This window comes from Python bivittatus, unplaced genomic scaffold (genome assembly GCF_059951505.1).
Source record: "Python bivittatus isolate LINGU-HERP-01145 unplaced genomic scaffold, Pbiv_v1 ctg000650_np1212, whole genome shotgun sequence".
Lineage (NCBI taxonomy): Eukaryota > Metazoa > Chordata > Lepidosauria > Squamata > Pythonidae > Python > Python bivittatus.
In genome coordinates, this window is record NW_028277093.1 from 2,080,433 (window position 1) to 2,095,498 (window position 15,066).

The following is a 15,066-nucleotide window of genomic DNA, read 5'->3' on the forward strand; positions in this document are numbered from 1 at the left end:
GAATGAAGATTAAAAAGGAAGAGTACAAATTGCAAGCTTTTGCAGATGACCTAGTATTTATACTAGAGGACCCACTGGAAACAGCACCTAAATTAGTTGAAAAGATAGAAGAATATGGAAAAGTAGCAGGACTAAAAATAAATAAAGACAAAACAAAGATATTAACAAAGAATATGCTAGCAAGGCAAAAGAAAGAATTGGAAGAAGTCTTGGAAATACAGGTTACAAACAGGGTTAAATACCTAGGGATATACATTACACCAAGATGTAGTACATTGAAGGAGGATAATTATCTTAAACTTAAACGACAGATTGTAATAGATCTGACAAAATGGGAGAATTTACAATTATCAATGACTGGGAGAATATCCACTATTAAGATGAATATATTGCCTAGGATGTTATATTTATTCCAGACAATTCCAATTCGTTTAGGGAAAGAGTTTTTTGATGATTTAAATAAAATTGTATTGAAATATATCTGGCAGGGCAAAAAAGCAAGAATAAAGCTTAAATTACTACAAGATGCAAGAGTAAGAGGTGGGTTTGCCTTGCCTAACTGGGAATTATACTATCAGGCGACAAATCTGATGTGGGTAAAGGACTGGATAACTTTAAGAAATAATAGACTATTGACTTTAGAGGGACATGACCTGTTGTTGGGCTGGCATGCTTTCTTATGGTATAAGGGAACGAAAACACAGGGCTACTTTAGAAGGCACTATATTCGAGAGGCATTATTTTTAAACTGGGAGAAGATAAGAAGACAATATTATTTAAAAGTTCCACGATGGATATCCACTATTGAAGCTTTTTCTTATCCAATAACATATAAAAAGGAACAAACAGTTAGATATACTGAGATATTGAATGAAAAGGGTGAACTTAAAACTATGCAAGCGTTAGAAGAACAAGGTATAAAAATGAACTGGTTTTCATATTTGCAAATACAATCTAGATTTGATAAAGATTTTAAAACAGAAGGTATCTATGATGAGCTGACTGTTTTAGATAAAATTTTGATGGGCACTGATGAAAAGGTGATTAAAAAACTTTATGGACATTTACTAGAATTTAAGATGGAGGAAGAACAGGTTAAAGATACAATGATTGCATGGGGGAAAAATTTTGGATATGGAATTGATTTAGAGAAGTGGCAAAAACTATGGTCTCAAAACTATAAAATGACAATGTCAACTGCATATAAAGAAAACTTGTATAAGATGTTTTATAGGTGGCATTTACCTCCAGCAAGGATTGCGAGAATGTATAAGAACAAGTCTGATAAATGTTGGAAGTGTCATCAGAAGCCCGGTACATATTACCATATGTGGTGGACATGTCCAGAAGCTAAAAGATATTGGATTAAAATCCACACATGGTTGGAAAAAATGACAAAACAACATATAGACTTTAAACCAGAGACATTTCTATTAGGAATTATACCTGAAACATATAGTAAAGAACTGAAATATTTGATTGTAAATGTTTTGACAGCGGCTAGAATTGTATTTGCTAAAAACTGGAAAAATGAAAAAGTACCTATGCAGGAGGAAGTTATTAAGAAAATTATGGAATGTGCAGAGATGAGTAAATTAACATTTGAAATTAGAGAGCAAGAAGATAAACAATTCTATATGATATGGGATCTGTTTTATCAATGGTTGGATGAAAAGATATAGTAATGTAATAGATCAGCAAATTATATAATAGAAACTTGACAAACTGATATAAATTACTATATATATATATATATATAATCAATGGATAAAAATGATATAAATCTTATTATGAAAGCTGATGTTATAGACTAGTAACAAATGAATAATAATTGATAATTGATAAATATATAAATATATGTTAGACAGATGACATGAGATTTTATATAAATGATGAGTGAAGACTATGAAAGGATGGCACAAATGATTGGTAACTGGCTGACACACGGTTTAAAATGGAAGATGGTTTTTTTTAATGTTTTTTATGTTATTGTTTGTATGTGTTTGTTGTAAAAAATAAAAAATATATATAAAATAAGAAGCACGCGGACCGCAAGAGGCTCCCCGAGGAAAAATGGAAAGTGGGGGACCAGGTGTATCTGTCAACCAAAAACCTAAAGACGCACCAGGCATCGAAAAAACTCAGCCCGAGGTTTGTGGGGCCGTTCCCCATTACGGAGGTCATCAATCCGGTGACCGTCAGGCTGACGCTCCCGAAAAGCCTCGGGAAGATCCACCCGGTGTTCCATTGCAGCCTGCTAAAGTTGCACCAGCCGGGGAACGCCTGGCACAAGGCGGAGGGAGTACTGCCACCCATCATGGTCGGGGGGGAGCAGCACTTCGAAATCAACCGGATACTGGACGCCCGGAGGCACAAGGGGCAGACCCAGCTCCTAGTGCAATGGAAACATTTCCCCAAGTCCCACAGCGAATGGGTGAGTAAAACCCACATAAGGGCGCCGGACCTAGTGCGGGACTTTTACAGTAAATACCCCGGGAAGCCGAAATAGAACCGAGGGGGGGGAGTTGTCTTCAGGGGGGCGGCATGTCAGGTTCGGTCAGCACGAGGCTTCAGGGAAGCACGGGGCTGCAGGGAAGCTCGCAACCAGACCACGCGGAATCCACCGGCGGTAGCTAGCGGGGAAAAGAGGAACCGAAAGCGCCGCTAATTAACGAGCCACCTGCGGCCAGCTAAACAGGAAAACCACAGCGGAAGCTTTTAACTATGAACTGATAACGGCGCGAGCATGCAAGGAACGGGGCCGCAGGGCAGCGAAACAAGATCGCAACGCAGCACAGAACCCGCGGGTCTGCACGTAGCAGGGAGGGACCAACCCAGCCGGAGGGGGACTGGCAATCAAGGACAATGGACTCTGACCGACCCTGCCATCATGAATGATCAAGGGGGACATTGGGGGGCCTAATAGTCCACAGCTGCAACGCGATCACGAGGCGGGAAAAAGCGCGGGAAGGGGGGAATATAACAAGTGATGCAATTGTACCAAGCCAGTCCTGGCTTTGCTTGTGACTACTACGTTACGCATGAGTAAACCTTCTTTGTGAACCACACGTGTCACGAGAGTTTCTCTGTCGAACGGGGCAAATCTTACACTTGGGAGAGTAAAACTAAGGGAGGGGAGAGGTACTTTCAGACTTGCAAGATTCTGTTACTGTAAGCTTACAATAACAGTGGTGTTAGCACCTATGGTTGTTGCTTCTTGTCTGGACTACCTCCAAGGGCTGACAAGTTCTGAATTCCTGGTCTTCTTGTTTCAGAGCAAGAGAAAGATAGACCAACTTGCCCAGCTTAGTTCAGTAATGGATGCCTCAAGGAGAGAGTCTCCCAACTCTAGGTGGCAATGGAAGACCTCTCGGGTGCCATGTAGACCCTGGCATTTGCCCAAAGCAGCTACACAACATCCCCAGCCCTGGATTTGTAAGCCATCTGGAGTCTAATGGAGTGGGGGGCCATAACACATTTCAATCTCCTCCTCCTCCTCCTCCAAGTGGAAGAAGAAGAATGTTTAGCTGAACAAAGTTTAGAGGTAATCAAGCTGTATCATGTGATGAAGCAAAAACATCCAAAATTAATGTATTGCACATGGATATCACTAAAGGTCATGGCAAACTTGCACAAACACACACACACAGACACACAAACCCTGTCTGACTTCAATTTTCAGAAATACGTTTTTCTAGTCGTGCACCTACTTGGAGCCATGAGGAAACCAATGCTTCTCTCCCTTATAATTATCAAGAACATGGTCTGTTCTCTCTACCAGACCTCAAGGGATTTTGTCTCCAAATCACACCTGAACATGGAAAGCCACCTGCTGCAACATCCTGCTGAATCTTGCCTGGGAAAGCAGATGCCCAAATAAATGCTTCCTTTCAGACCACGGAGAGTTGAGACAGAGATTCAAAGCAGGCAGACAGACAACTTCTGACTCAAGGTGTGATGTCCCCTCCTGGCGTTGCCCATGAAGCTCTGGGTGGTCTCTGCTTTCTGAAGTGCCACCAATGGCTCCCATGAGGAGAGAGCTGCTCCTGCTGTTGCTTCTGCTTCTGGTCCCCAGTGCAGCCAGTGGGAAGAAATGCCCCCTGAATTTCATCAAGGACAGGAATGGGTTGTACAATTATTACCGGCTGGGGGATCTTCACGTGGGTGGGATTGTACCTGCCTCCCCTACGGTGTTCAAACCGGCAGTCTTCCATGAGCCTCCCAGGACCAGACTTCTTGTGTAAGTCTTCCCTTTTGGTTATCTTTTCACAGATGTTGAATCTCCCAGTTCTTCAATGATTGTCCCATTTTCTGGTTTTCAGCTAGGAAAACTCCTTCCACCATAATCCTCCTGCCAGCACAATTTATGGTCTGGGACCATAAATGAACAATTAAATTCAATAGTTCCTCTTGCTTTCCCTTTGGGGAAGGATCTGATCTTTGGCATTCAATATTGGTCTGTTGTAGAACCTGCCATATGAGATCCTGGATCGTTTGGTTTTTGAGTATGTGGATTTGTTCCACAATGCAGCAAAAGACTGAACACTCTAAGATTTCTATCCATTATTTATTTTTTCACGTGATTACAGGAAGTCTCTTTCAAATCTTGGCAACTTCATGGTTTTCAGCTAGGGAAAACCATGTTGTTTTCTTCACAGCACTAGAGAAGACATTTGTCATTGCTTTGAATTCTTCATCCAAGTAGGAATGTACCTGACCCTGCTTAGCTTCCAAAGCCAGAAAACTACAGTCAGGAATTGACACATCCCTTTTGCCACTCACCTTTCTCTCCCCAGCCCTTTCCCAACAGTAGCATCCCTGAAGCTCCTGCTCCTCTTGCAGATGCGCTCAGCTGTACAGATGCTGCATCTGTAACTTGAGTTCCAGGATCTGAGATCCAAGAGCACTTTTCCTAAGGCTGAAATGACCAGAAAGCATCCTGAAGCTGAATCACCAAAAATGCCATATATACATTTGAAATGATGAGAGAATGACCAGATCTTTGTTTTAATTCAGGAGACTCCAATTTTTCTGCTGGCAAATTCTGTCTTTTCTGTTTGCCACTGCGGAGGTCAACCGAAATCCCAAACTGCTATCCAATCTCACTTTTGGATACGATGTATATGATAACTATCATGATATAAGGATGACCTATGAGGCCACAACAGACCTTCTCTCAATTGGGCAAGCAAATATTCCCAACTACAGCTGTGGAAGAAGGAGCAATCTGTTGACAGTGATTGAAGAGGTGGATTCTGATACTTCTAAGCAGATTTCAATCCTGTCAAGCATCTACAAGATCCCACAGGTATGAATCAAGGAAAGCTAATATGGGGGAAATTCTCACATTGGTCCAAGTCAAAAGGGGCATGAAAAAGATTGAGGTTCCTTTCAGCTTAAGGAAGGACAGAGGTGCAACCAGCCAAAGAGAGGAGTGGAATGGGATTTCCCTTGTCTTTGTGGATCTTCCCCAAATCCAGGGTCCTCCTGTGTTCAGTGTGGGTTCTTGAGGTGCTACCAAAGAAAGCTTTTTTTGTTCAGTTCTCCTGCCCATTCGCAGGAACTCCTCATCTCCTGCCATGAGGCAGCCTCCCATCTTCATGGACTCCTAGAATTGGATGGGGCCATTGAGCCCATGGAGTCCATCTCCTGCTCAGGGTAGGAATCCAGACTAGAACATGCCCAAAAAGGCTGTCCTCTTTGTGCTTTAACTCATTCAACCAGGGAAAGCTCAGCACCACGTCAACCAAGTTTAGACAAGATGTTTTGCCTCTCAGGTCCCAGAACTCTCCTCACTGGAGATTGCTATCACACGAACAGTTTGCAGGGTGATTCTGTATGGAGCAACTTGTGGGTGATCCTTGTCCTCCCCTTCATCTGGAGAGAAGTTCAAAGGAGCCGATCCATATGCCAGCTCCTCTCTTTGCTGCAGCTCTGCTACTTGCCAGACTGTCTTCTTTCTGCTTGAACTCCTTCAACCAGGGAAAGCCCACTGCCTCTTCAGCCAACTAGGCAATGGTTGGAATGCTTCTAACATTCAATGTTTTGGGGACTTAGTCTAGCTGTAACTGGTCCCTCATTCCATGACCTGAACTCAGGACCATTGCTCCCTTGGCCAATCTTGAGTGTTTTCAGAATGGTTCATTAACAGCATTAAGCTTAATATGGATGATTTGCTAGGTTTGGGCTGTGAACCAGCCCTTCTGCTGCTCTTACATTTTTCTTGGAGATTTTCTAAAGGAAAAAAGGAAGTCAGATAGAACAGGAAATCCTGCCTTGCCCTCAGTTGCTTCATTTGAAATGATTAGACTCAGAAAGAAGCAGAGTGGAAGGAAAAGAGAAAGGAGTGAGATCCGTTCTTCAAAGGGGTAAGCAAGAAGCTGGTCTATCCTTCCCATTCCAACCAGGTGGATCATCCTAGAGACCTTTCTGGAAACACCATTTGTGACTTGGGTTTCAGTGATGGAAAATCAGGGACACAAACATCAGCCTGCCCTTTGCTCATTCTCAGGGCAATGATCCAGAGAGGATGAGCAATCCATCCAGTAGGTTGGGGCAAAGGGATGGAGGAATATTTTTAGTTTTCTTGTCAATGTAAACTCACAGGTTTGAACCAACCTATGAATCAAAGTCAGTTGACCTTAGATAGTATCACTTTTTAATTTTCCTCAATGAACACAGCCATGAATCCAGACCCATGGATGCATGTAGGTGGGACTGTTTAAAAATCCATGAAAATAAAAACAGGAAACATGTGATACCAAGAGGAACTCTTGGTAGTATTCTACTAAAAAATATATTTCAGTGGAAAGTTTTTTTTTTAAATAATCAAAGACAAGAATGGGAATGAGATACTCTGATTGCATGTAAGGAAAAGGAAGAGAAATCAAAGCTTTCTTTTCTCTTCCTCTGCTCCTCCTGCTTCCCCTCTTCCCATAGTTGAAGGTAAGGGGGCTTAACCTGGAGAGCTTCCAAGTTGCCAAAATGCATATCTCATCTGAAGGCATCTTCCTGTCTCTCTTATCTTCATGCCCACCTCCCTGGGAATCCCCTTCTCTTTGCTTCATTAGGTCAATTACAATTTTGTTTCTGAAGGCCTGAATGATAAAACTCAGTTCCCATTCATCTACCGGATGGTCCCCAGAGAAGAACATCTCTACCAGGTGATTGCCAAATTGCTCCTGCATTTTGGATGGAATTGGGTTGGCCTCGTTGCTCCAGATACTGACAACGGAGGAAGGTTCATGAGGACGTTGACTCCAGTCCTAAACAGGAATGCAATTTGCACCGCCTTCTCCCTGATGATCCCAGGACTGATGGTAGAAGTTGACATTTTGCCCCTGGAAATATTTAATATGTGGAACAATGTCAGTGTCTTAATTTATTATGGGGAGAAACGTTTTTTCTACAGTACAATGAAAAGGCTACATGATAGAGTGGTAAAATACCACTCTACTGAGGTACCTACTGGGGGGAAGATCTGGATCACAACAGCTTTGTGGGACCTCCAATTGTACTTGTCTTATGAGGTCCTGTCTTCTGGGCAAATCCATGGCTTTTTTTCTTTCATACTTGATCAGGATAAAAAGACAAAAAATGTTGATTTTCGAGCATTTTTCCATGATATGGGACAGTTGTTTCTAAAGGCCTTTAAATGTTCACTATCAAAGCACAGATTGTCTGTCAAAGGGAGGATAAGGTGCAAGGAGAGCATTCTGGAGACTCCACCAGAAGAGTTTGTTGAAACCACTCTGTCCCTGGACAGGGACAGTATTTACAATCTTGTCCAGGCTGTAGCCCGTGCCATTGATGATGGAAGTTCCAGCAGATCTAGAAGGATGAGAACTGGCAGTGAGAAGAGACTGAGACCATCAGGGATTCAACCATGGCAGGTATGGTTTTCCCATGAGAGAACTCTCTGCTGAACATGGCAGCCAATTCTTGATGTCTATTCCAAGTGCTGAGGTAAATCTGGATGTCCAGGTGGGGTGAAGCTTTCAAGCTTTCCAATGAACTCCATTTTAGAATCTCCCTAGAGGAAGACCAACTGTTGGTGTTTTCTGGGCTGGATCTATAGAACATGAAGACAAATGATTCATATTTACAATGTACAACAGATGCTCAAATTCATCCTCCTGCGGCTTCTTTCCTTTATGATGCTCCTTCCCAGAAACGTTTTACATTCCTACATTCAGAGACCTAGGACTGTGTTTAAATATGATGTATTTCAAAGTTGCAGAGATCTCTTTTGCACTTTTTGGATGCAGGACATCTTAGAGGCATTGCCATTTCCAACCTTTTTCTGTATGTGAACCATTACATCATCACGTAAACTGAGACCCACCACAGACGCCAGAGGTTGATGCCTCTGAAGGTCTCTTCTTAGATGGTGGCAGTGAGATCCCAAAGTCAATTAAATTCATTTTTAAAAAATAAATGAAATGCCTGAAATCTTGGGATTTCAGCAAGAATGACAACAGCGCATAGGATTCTGAGTGAAATCACTTTGTACAATTTAAATTTTAGATTTTAGACTTTGGAGTAAATGGTCTTAGAACCAGCCCTGAAGTAGCATCTAGGTCTGTACAACTAGACTGAGAACTACTCATTTTGTTTTATCTTTTCTCTTCTATTTTAATATGTATGCAGTGTCAGATGGCTCCAGTTTAACTTAGGATGTATAAAGACCAGGGGTGTGCCAATTTTCAATTTGAAGATTAAAATCATATTTGACTGAATATTTGAATGAGACTTCCAAATTGACTTCAATGGCTCTGAACTGATGTCACCTGATGATTCTGTGGACATATAGAAATATTTTTCCCTAAGTCTGATCAATTAGATTGGGCAATTTAATTTGGATAGGGAAATCCAATTGGGTCAATAATTCAAGTTAAGTCAGTAATGTGAAATGAAACTCAAATTAAATTACCATTTCAAGTTAGGTTTAACTGATTTGCAACGCCCCAAAATATTCAAAAATAGAATCTGTTCATTCCCCTCCCCAAAAGGAGATGCCCTTATGTTACAGTAGTGGTGAAGAAATGAACTATTCATTGTTCCAAAAATGTCCCTGAAGCACCCCATCTAATTGTGTTCAAAGGTACAATTGAATGATACTCATAAAATTGCTGTTTCTGTGCAAAATTAAGATAGACATCTCATGACTCTTCCCTCAAATTCAGAAAGGGAAAAAGTGGATGCAGCCACCCCTGCAGATTCCAAGAACTTGGAACTATCAGTTCTGCAATGGGTAGGTCTGGCATGAGTACTTTTACTATTTCTTGATCAATAGCATTTTGTACCACCCCAATCAGATGACACCCACTGATGGACAACGTTACCATGATGTATGTAAGATAATTACTCAACATCCTCTGCTAGGCATTACCATCAAAGGGCCATGTTAAGAGACAGCTCTTGAGTGATCTGCTTAACCCCAGGAGTGAGGGGACCAAGCATATCGCTGGTGGCACCATTGGCTAATTCATTCTGGACAAGATGTTCTCTAATGTAACTTGGATAAAAGATATTGGGGCTTCCTGGGGAAGATGGCAGATTGAAGACATCTCCACAGAGAAGCTGAGGTGTGCAGCATTTTACCAGGGAGCTGAAGCAGATCAGCTCCTACAATCCCATTTGGATCAAAGAGAGAGACGCGAGATCCCCCGAGCTGTTTCTCCTTACGGTTGTTCCTCTTCCTCATGAAGGGACTGCAAGACAGTGATCTCGGGTGGGAGGGAGGAAACCGGGAGACAGGGGCATTTGTGATATTTGCTGCAGCTACAAACGGAGCCTTTCAAAGGACACTGAGTTTGCGCACTTCCCTTGCTAACTGTTTTGGAAATGGCCTATTAAGTGTTTCAAAGAAGTTAGACACTTGCAGAGTGACAAGGCTGGAAATACCAAGTGAGTTGCTTTCAATCCATAATGTATAAAAATACAAAGATCTATTTTTATAATCTTTAAGAACTTAAACAGCAAAAAGTAATGCAAAGTTTTGGCTATAAAACGTTTTAGGGGCCCAGAAAATGTTGGAGTTTTGGACTTGGAATATTAAGACTTCGAATTTTTTTTTAAAATAAATGTATGTGTGTGGGAAAGAAAAATTGTTTTTCACATTGGAGTTATAAGACAAGCAACTTATAATGGCGGTCAGAGACATCTTTGAAGAGCTGCGTAAAGACCTGCATCATGAAATGTCAGCTATGTCTTTTTGAGAACGATTTCTTCTCAAGCGAAGATGTTACAGAATGAGATATGCAGCAAAATTTATTTGAGGAAAATATGAACGAGGCTGTGAACCAGAATCTGTCATCAGATATGGAGATAAAACTGGATGAGGTTTTAAAAATCAAGAAGGAAATAAAAATGATAATCCCAGAGAGCAGTTAGAATAATTCCCTTTTGTTGGATGTACAAAAGAGACTGTTTAAAGTGCTAAATGAATCTGTGACAAGGATCAACAGTCCTCTGGATGGATTAGAGAGAAAGGCTGCCTGTATAGAAGAAAAAAGGAGAACAAAGTCAGTTTATTCGACCAGGGATAAAATGGGATATGTTGTTATTCTGGGTGGTTCTTTCTGGATTTATTGATATCTTCATTAGAAAAATGTGGTGTACTGGATTTGCTTACATTTAATATGATGTAAAAGTCTTTTCCCCTATAGTTACTTTACGGAAACCTCATTTTATAGCACTTAAACTGACTTTGCATTTAACTGGTTCTCTTTATTCAAAGTAAGGAAGTTTGGAGAATTTGTCTTTTCAAAGGAGAAATGATTTCTTTTTGTTAGGTTTCTGAGGGAGTGAAGTTGGGGTTGCTGTCTGTGCTAGGGAAAAGTACCTGCCGCCAGGCAGAAATGCTTCTCACCCCATATCCCTCACTTCCCTAACTCAGACATTACGCACAAGCATCCAAGCCGGTGTTCCAGCTGCCTGTCATCATTGAGCCGCACCCTGGTGTTTTTGAGGACGTGCCGACATCCAGAGGCTGCCTCACCCCCACCCGGGCTCTTAGCTTAGAAAAGCAAATGCTAAGACAGAGTGAAAGCGGGGCGGGGGGGATGTAAGAGGAAAGGTGATAAGCAAAAGGCATGCAGACAGGGAAGCGGAGGCGACATCTGAAGATCGGCAGCTATTACAAGCAGGCAAGAGGACTATCAATCAATTGCCAGGATCACAAGCTACGGTGAGCGGCATCCTGGTGGGAGTCCTGCCTGGAGCTTGGAGCTTTGCCAGGAGCTCAGCAGGAACCAGAAGAGGCACAACCACACTGTGACCTAGTGTAAGAACGTTTGGAAAATTGCATGCCATTTTGCAAACTTCATAGACTTTATATATTTATGTAGACTTTATACACTTTATAGACTTTTGCTTGAACTAAGTATTAAAGGACTGGGTGTTAAAGACATATTTCCCTGTTGTTGAGGAAGTTGTGTGCTGCTATTAAGATTGCGTACAGGTTTGCTACACTGTAGTATGTAAGCAAAGAACCCTCACAATGTTACATTTTCATCTTTTATTTATCTTAGGATACTGGGATTACTTTATATTCATAAAATGGAGATGCGCTTATAATTTAGAGTAGAGATATGGAATGTGAATTTGAATGGGATAAGTAGGTATTTATGTATTTATGTATTTCTATTTCAATGTTGTCACTGCCCATCTCACTGTGGAGTGACTCTGTGCAGTTTACAGTAAAAACAGAATAAACATTAAAATAGATAAATATTAATTAATTAAAATATGTTAAAACATTTGGAACGTTGTGTATTGCAGCTTGTCTTTTGTAAAGGAGAAATGGTCTCCTTTTGCCATCTTAAACTTCGGTTTTTTTCTTTTGTTTATCTTAAGGTATTGGGACCATTTTATGCCTTTTAAATGGGATTTTATTATACTTAAGTTGAGATGTGGAATGTTGAGTTTTATAGATGCTATTTAATGTTAAAATCTTAGAGCTTTGTTTGGATCTTTTGCTGGTCACTGCACTGAAGGACGTTATGTATTTGATTTGAATATTAGTAAGAAATGGATTATGGGATGAAGAGTTTTATATTTGTATTGTCGAAGGCTTTCACGGCCAGAATACGATGGCTGGTGTGGGTCTTCCGGGCTGTGTGGCCGTGTTCTGGAAGTTTTGTTTCCTAACGTTTTGCCAGCACCTGTGACCGGCATCTTCAGAGAGCAGGAGCACAGACAGGAGCAGTTCTCTCTGTGCCCAGGTGATGTGACCCTTTTGTGGGTATTTATAGAGATCCCCCCACCTTCATTGGCTAACTCATTCTGGACAAGATGTTCTCTAATGTAACTTGGATAAGAGATATCCACGTTGCTTTCCTGTTTTCTGGAGACTGTTGTTTTCTCTGTTGTTTTAGCTCCACTCTTTCCTAGGAAATGCCCACTTCTACAATACTTCCATGGATGGAATATATCTGGATGAGAAAGGGGAGCTGAAAGGCAAATTTGATCTTGTGAAGTGGGTGGCGTTTCCCAATGAGTCCATACGTGCCACGAAGTTTGGGAAAGTAAACCAATGTTCGGGGTCCTCAGAGATGGATTTCACCCTCAGCCAGGATGGAGGGTCCAAGCAGTTTGAGGAGGTGGGTGCTACGGGTTCATCTCCCTTGGCTTCTAGTCAAATAAATTCCAATTCCTGCCTGTTCCAGAGGATGTAGATATGGGAGGGATGTCCCCTATTTTTCTGAAAATCAGATTGTGTCTCTCCTGACACTTAAGTCTCTGTTTGTAGCCTTCCAGTCTAAGAATGGAACAGAAAAGGGTGCTAAAACTGTAATGGCCTTCCCAACACCCACTGCCAGTCCTTCCAGCATGTCCTTTGATTCAGGGAGTAACACTTATGTCTGGGTTCACACATGGCACTAGGCCATGACGTGTGTCTTTCCTTTGGGCTTTGTGCTCCCACGGAATTCTGCTTCATTTACAAGATTTTGTCTTCCAAAAGGCTGAATTCCATCCTCCTTTCTAAATTTCTCTGATGTCTTGGAAAACCATCTAAGCTTGCAACTCCTGCAGTGATCAAGTTAATAAAGAGGAAGAGCTGTCATTCTGCACAGTTCTCTACAGAACCATTTCTAATCTTGAGAATCAGAGACAGAGAAGAGAGGGAAAACACATCTGAGATGGAAATGGTGTGAAAATGATCATTGCTTATACCAAGGATAGGAGCTATCAAATTATTCCCAGAACCCTGGTGTTCAAAGGGGACTATGAATATGCTTATATTTTTTACCTCTGTGTTTCATGCCCAGGCACCGGGTGTGCTCCTCGGTTTCACACTTTTCTTTATCAAAAGCTGCCTTGAATATCTAAACCACTTTGCTTCATTATCTTCTATTTGCTAGGCCCTCCCTCCTTCCAGGTGTACTGGAAGGTGCCGCCCTGGACAAGCCAAGGTGGTCCTGGAAAGAAAGCCCCTTTGCTGCTACGGCTGTTCCGTGTGTGCGGAAGGGACCATCTCCACTCAGGAAGGCAGGTGTCTCCAGAAGAAGGAGCAGGACTTTGTGAACTGCACTCAGATTCACTAAGGATATTCTGGTTTTTTTCAAATCCTTCTAAAGGGGCTTAGCTGAATTAGCTGATGTCAGATATGAATTGAATGTGAGCTGTGTCCAGCACATTTCTAGTCCTTCTTTCACCTAAGCAATTTTCTGGGTCTCCTTATCTACCAAGATCCTTCATTACAAAGATCCAAGCCAGGACCTGTTTCTTCCATACCTTCTCTTCCTAGAAATTCCCAATTGAAATCCCCCTGAAATGGAAATGCCAAAGATTGGGGTTAGCGTTTTCTTCCATGATGCAGTTTAATCAAATGCAGGGTGTACAAAGGCTACCTAGAGAAGAAAAAGGGCCATGCAAGAGACACCATTAAAGTCCAACTGGCAAATTAGTAATGAACACAGCCAAGCAATGGGACCGAAATCAGCCAGAATAAATAATCTCCTATCTTCTGAAGGATTACGGAGAATCAAGGCATTTGGCCTGGGTCTCTTCAGGAGGACTGGAGAAGTGAGATGTGACCATGTGCTCAAGTGGAAATGCTTTGTGATCTCTCTTCCTTGCAAAGCTGGCCCCAAATTGTAGAAATCCTCAGGTCTGCTATTGGTGAAATGTACATTCTGAGGATAAGATAACGCAATCAGTGTGGAAAGAAATGCTTCCTATAGAAAGATAAGACAAATATCCTAAACCCCCATCTGCTTTCTTTTCAGATTCAGACTACTGCAAGAAATGTCCTGATGATCAGCATCCAGATAAGGCCCAAGATCGATGCATCCCCAAGATCCAAACCTTCCTGTCCTACAAAGAACTTCTGGGGATCATCCTGAGTTCCCTTGCCCTATTCTTCTGCTTAATTGCAGCCTTTGTCTTTGTCATCTTCATTAAATTCCTGGAAACTCCTTTAGTCAAAGCCAACAATCAGGATCTCTCCTTTGTCCTCCTCGGCTCCCTCCTCCTTTCCTTCTTGTCCTCCTTCCTTTTCATTGGTCAGCCAAGGACTGCTGCTTGCCTCCTCCGACAAACTGTCTTTAGCATCATCTTCTCAGTTGCCGTCTCTTCCGTGTTGGCCAAAACAGTCACGGTGGTGCTGACCTTCTTGGTGACAAAGCCCGGGAGCAAGGTGAGGAGATGGCTGGGGAAGAGCTTGGCCAACTCCATTATTCTTTCTTGTTCTGGTATCCAGGTTGTCATCTGCACATTCTGGCTGGGAACCTCTCCTCCATTTCCTGAGTCTGACATGCACTCTGTCATGCAGCCAAGACAGAGCAGATCTTGTGGGCAATTCCACGGGAGCTGAATACAAAGGAGCATCACTATAAGAGATCTCCCTGAGGCTGAGAAAGTTAAGGGACTTTTTCCAAACATAACTCATGAAAAGCAGGTGGATGTTTCTGTAATGGGCTGAGAATAACCTTGAGAGATCGGAAGAAGAGCCACAACCTGGACAATGGTCTGATAAGAGAAATCGGATCCAAAGCAGGAATGTACAGTAATTGGAGAAACATCTCAGACCTGACCCTCCCCAATTCTCTTTACAATAAA

The 15,066-nt window shown here is 42.0% G+C and overlaps 1 protein-coding gene across 1 annotated transcript; it reads left to right on the forward strand.

Annotated features, from left to right (window-relative positions):
* Positions 1-5,146: 5,146 nt before the first annotated feature.
* Positions 5,147-14,821, forward strand: LOC148214489 (vomeronasal type-2 receptor 26-like). The gene is made up of 5 exons (XM_088151208.1): positions 5,147-5,308; positions 7,071-7,892; positions 12,381-12,605; positions 13,368-13,494; positions 14,235-14,821. Exons 1-5 carry the CDS (start codon positions 5,147-5,149, stop codon positions 14,819-14,821), a joined length of 1,923 nt encoding a protein of 640 aa, XP_088007334.1.
* Positions 14,822-15,066: the final 245 nt, after the last annotated feature.

Bases quoted from the DNA above. Each gene is read 5' to 3' on its own strand.
- LOC148214489 (XM_088151208.1), top strand. From the start codon at position 5,147: ATGACCTATGAGGCCACAACAGACCTTCTCTCAATTGGGCAAGCAAAT. The intron at 7,893-12,380 runs GTATGGTTTTCC...CTGTTGTTTTAG, and splicing joins CAGGGATTCAACCATGGCAG to CTCCACTCTTTCCTAGGAAA. The intron at 13,495-14,234 runs GCAGGTGTCTCC...CTTTCTTTTCAG, and splicing joins GACCATCTCCACTCAGGAAG to ATTCAGACTACTGCAAGAAA.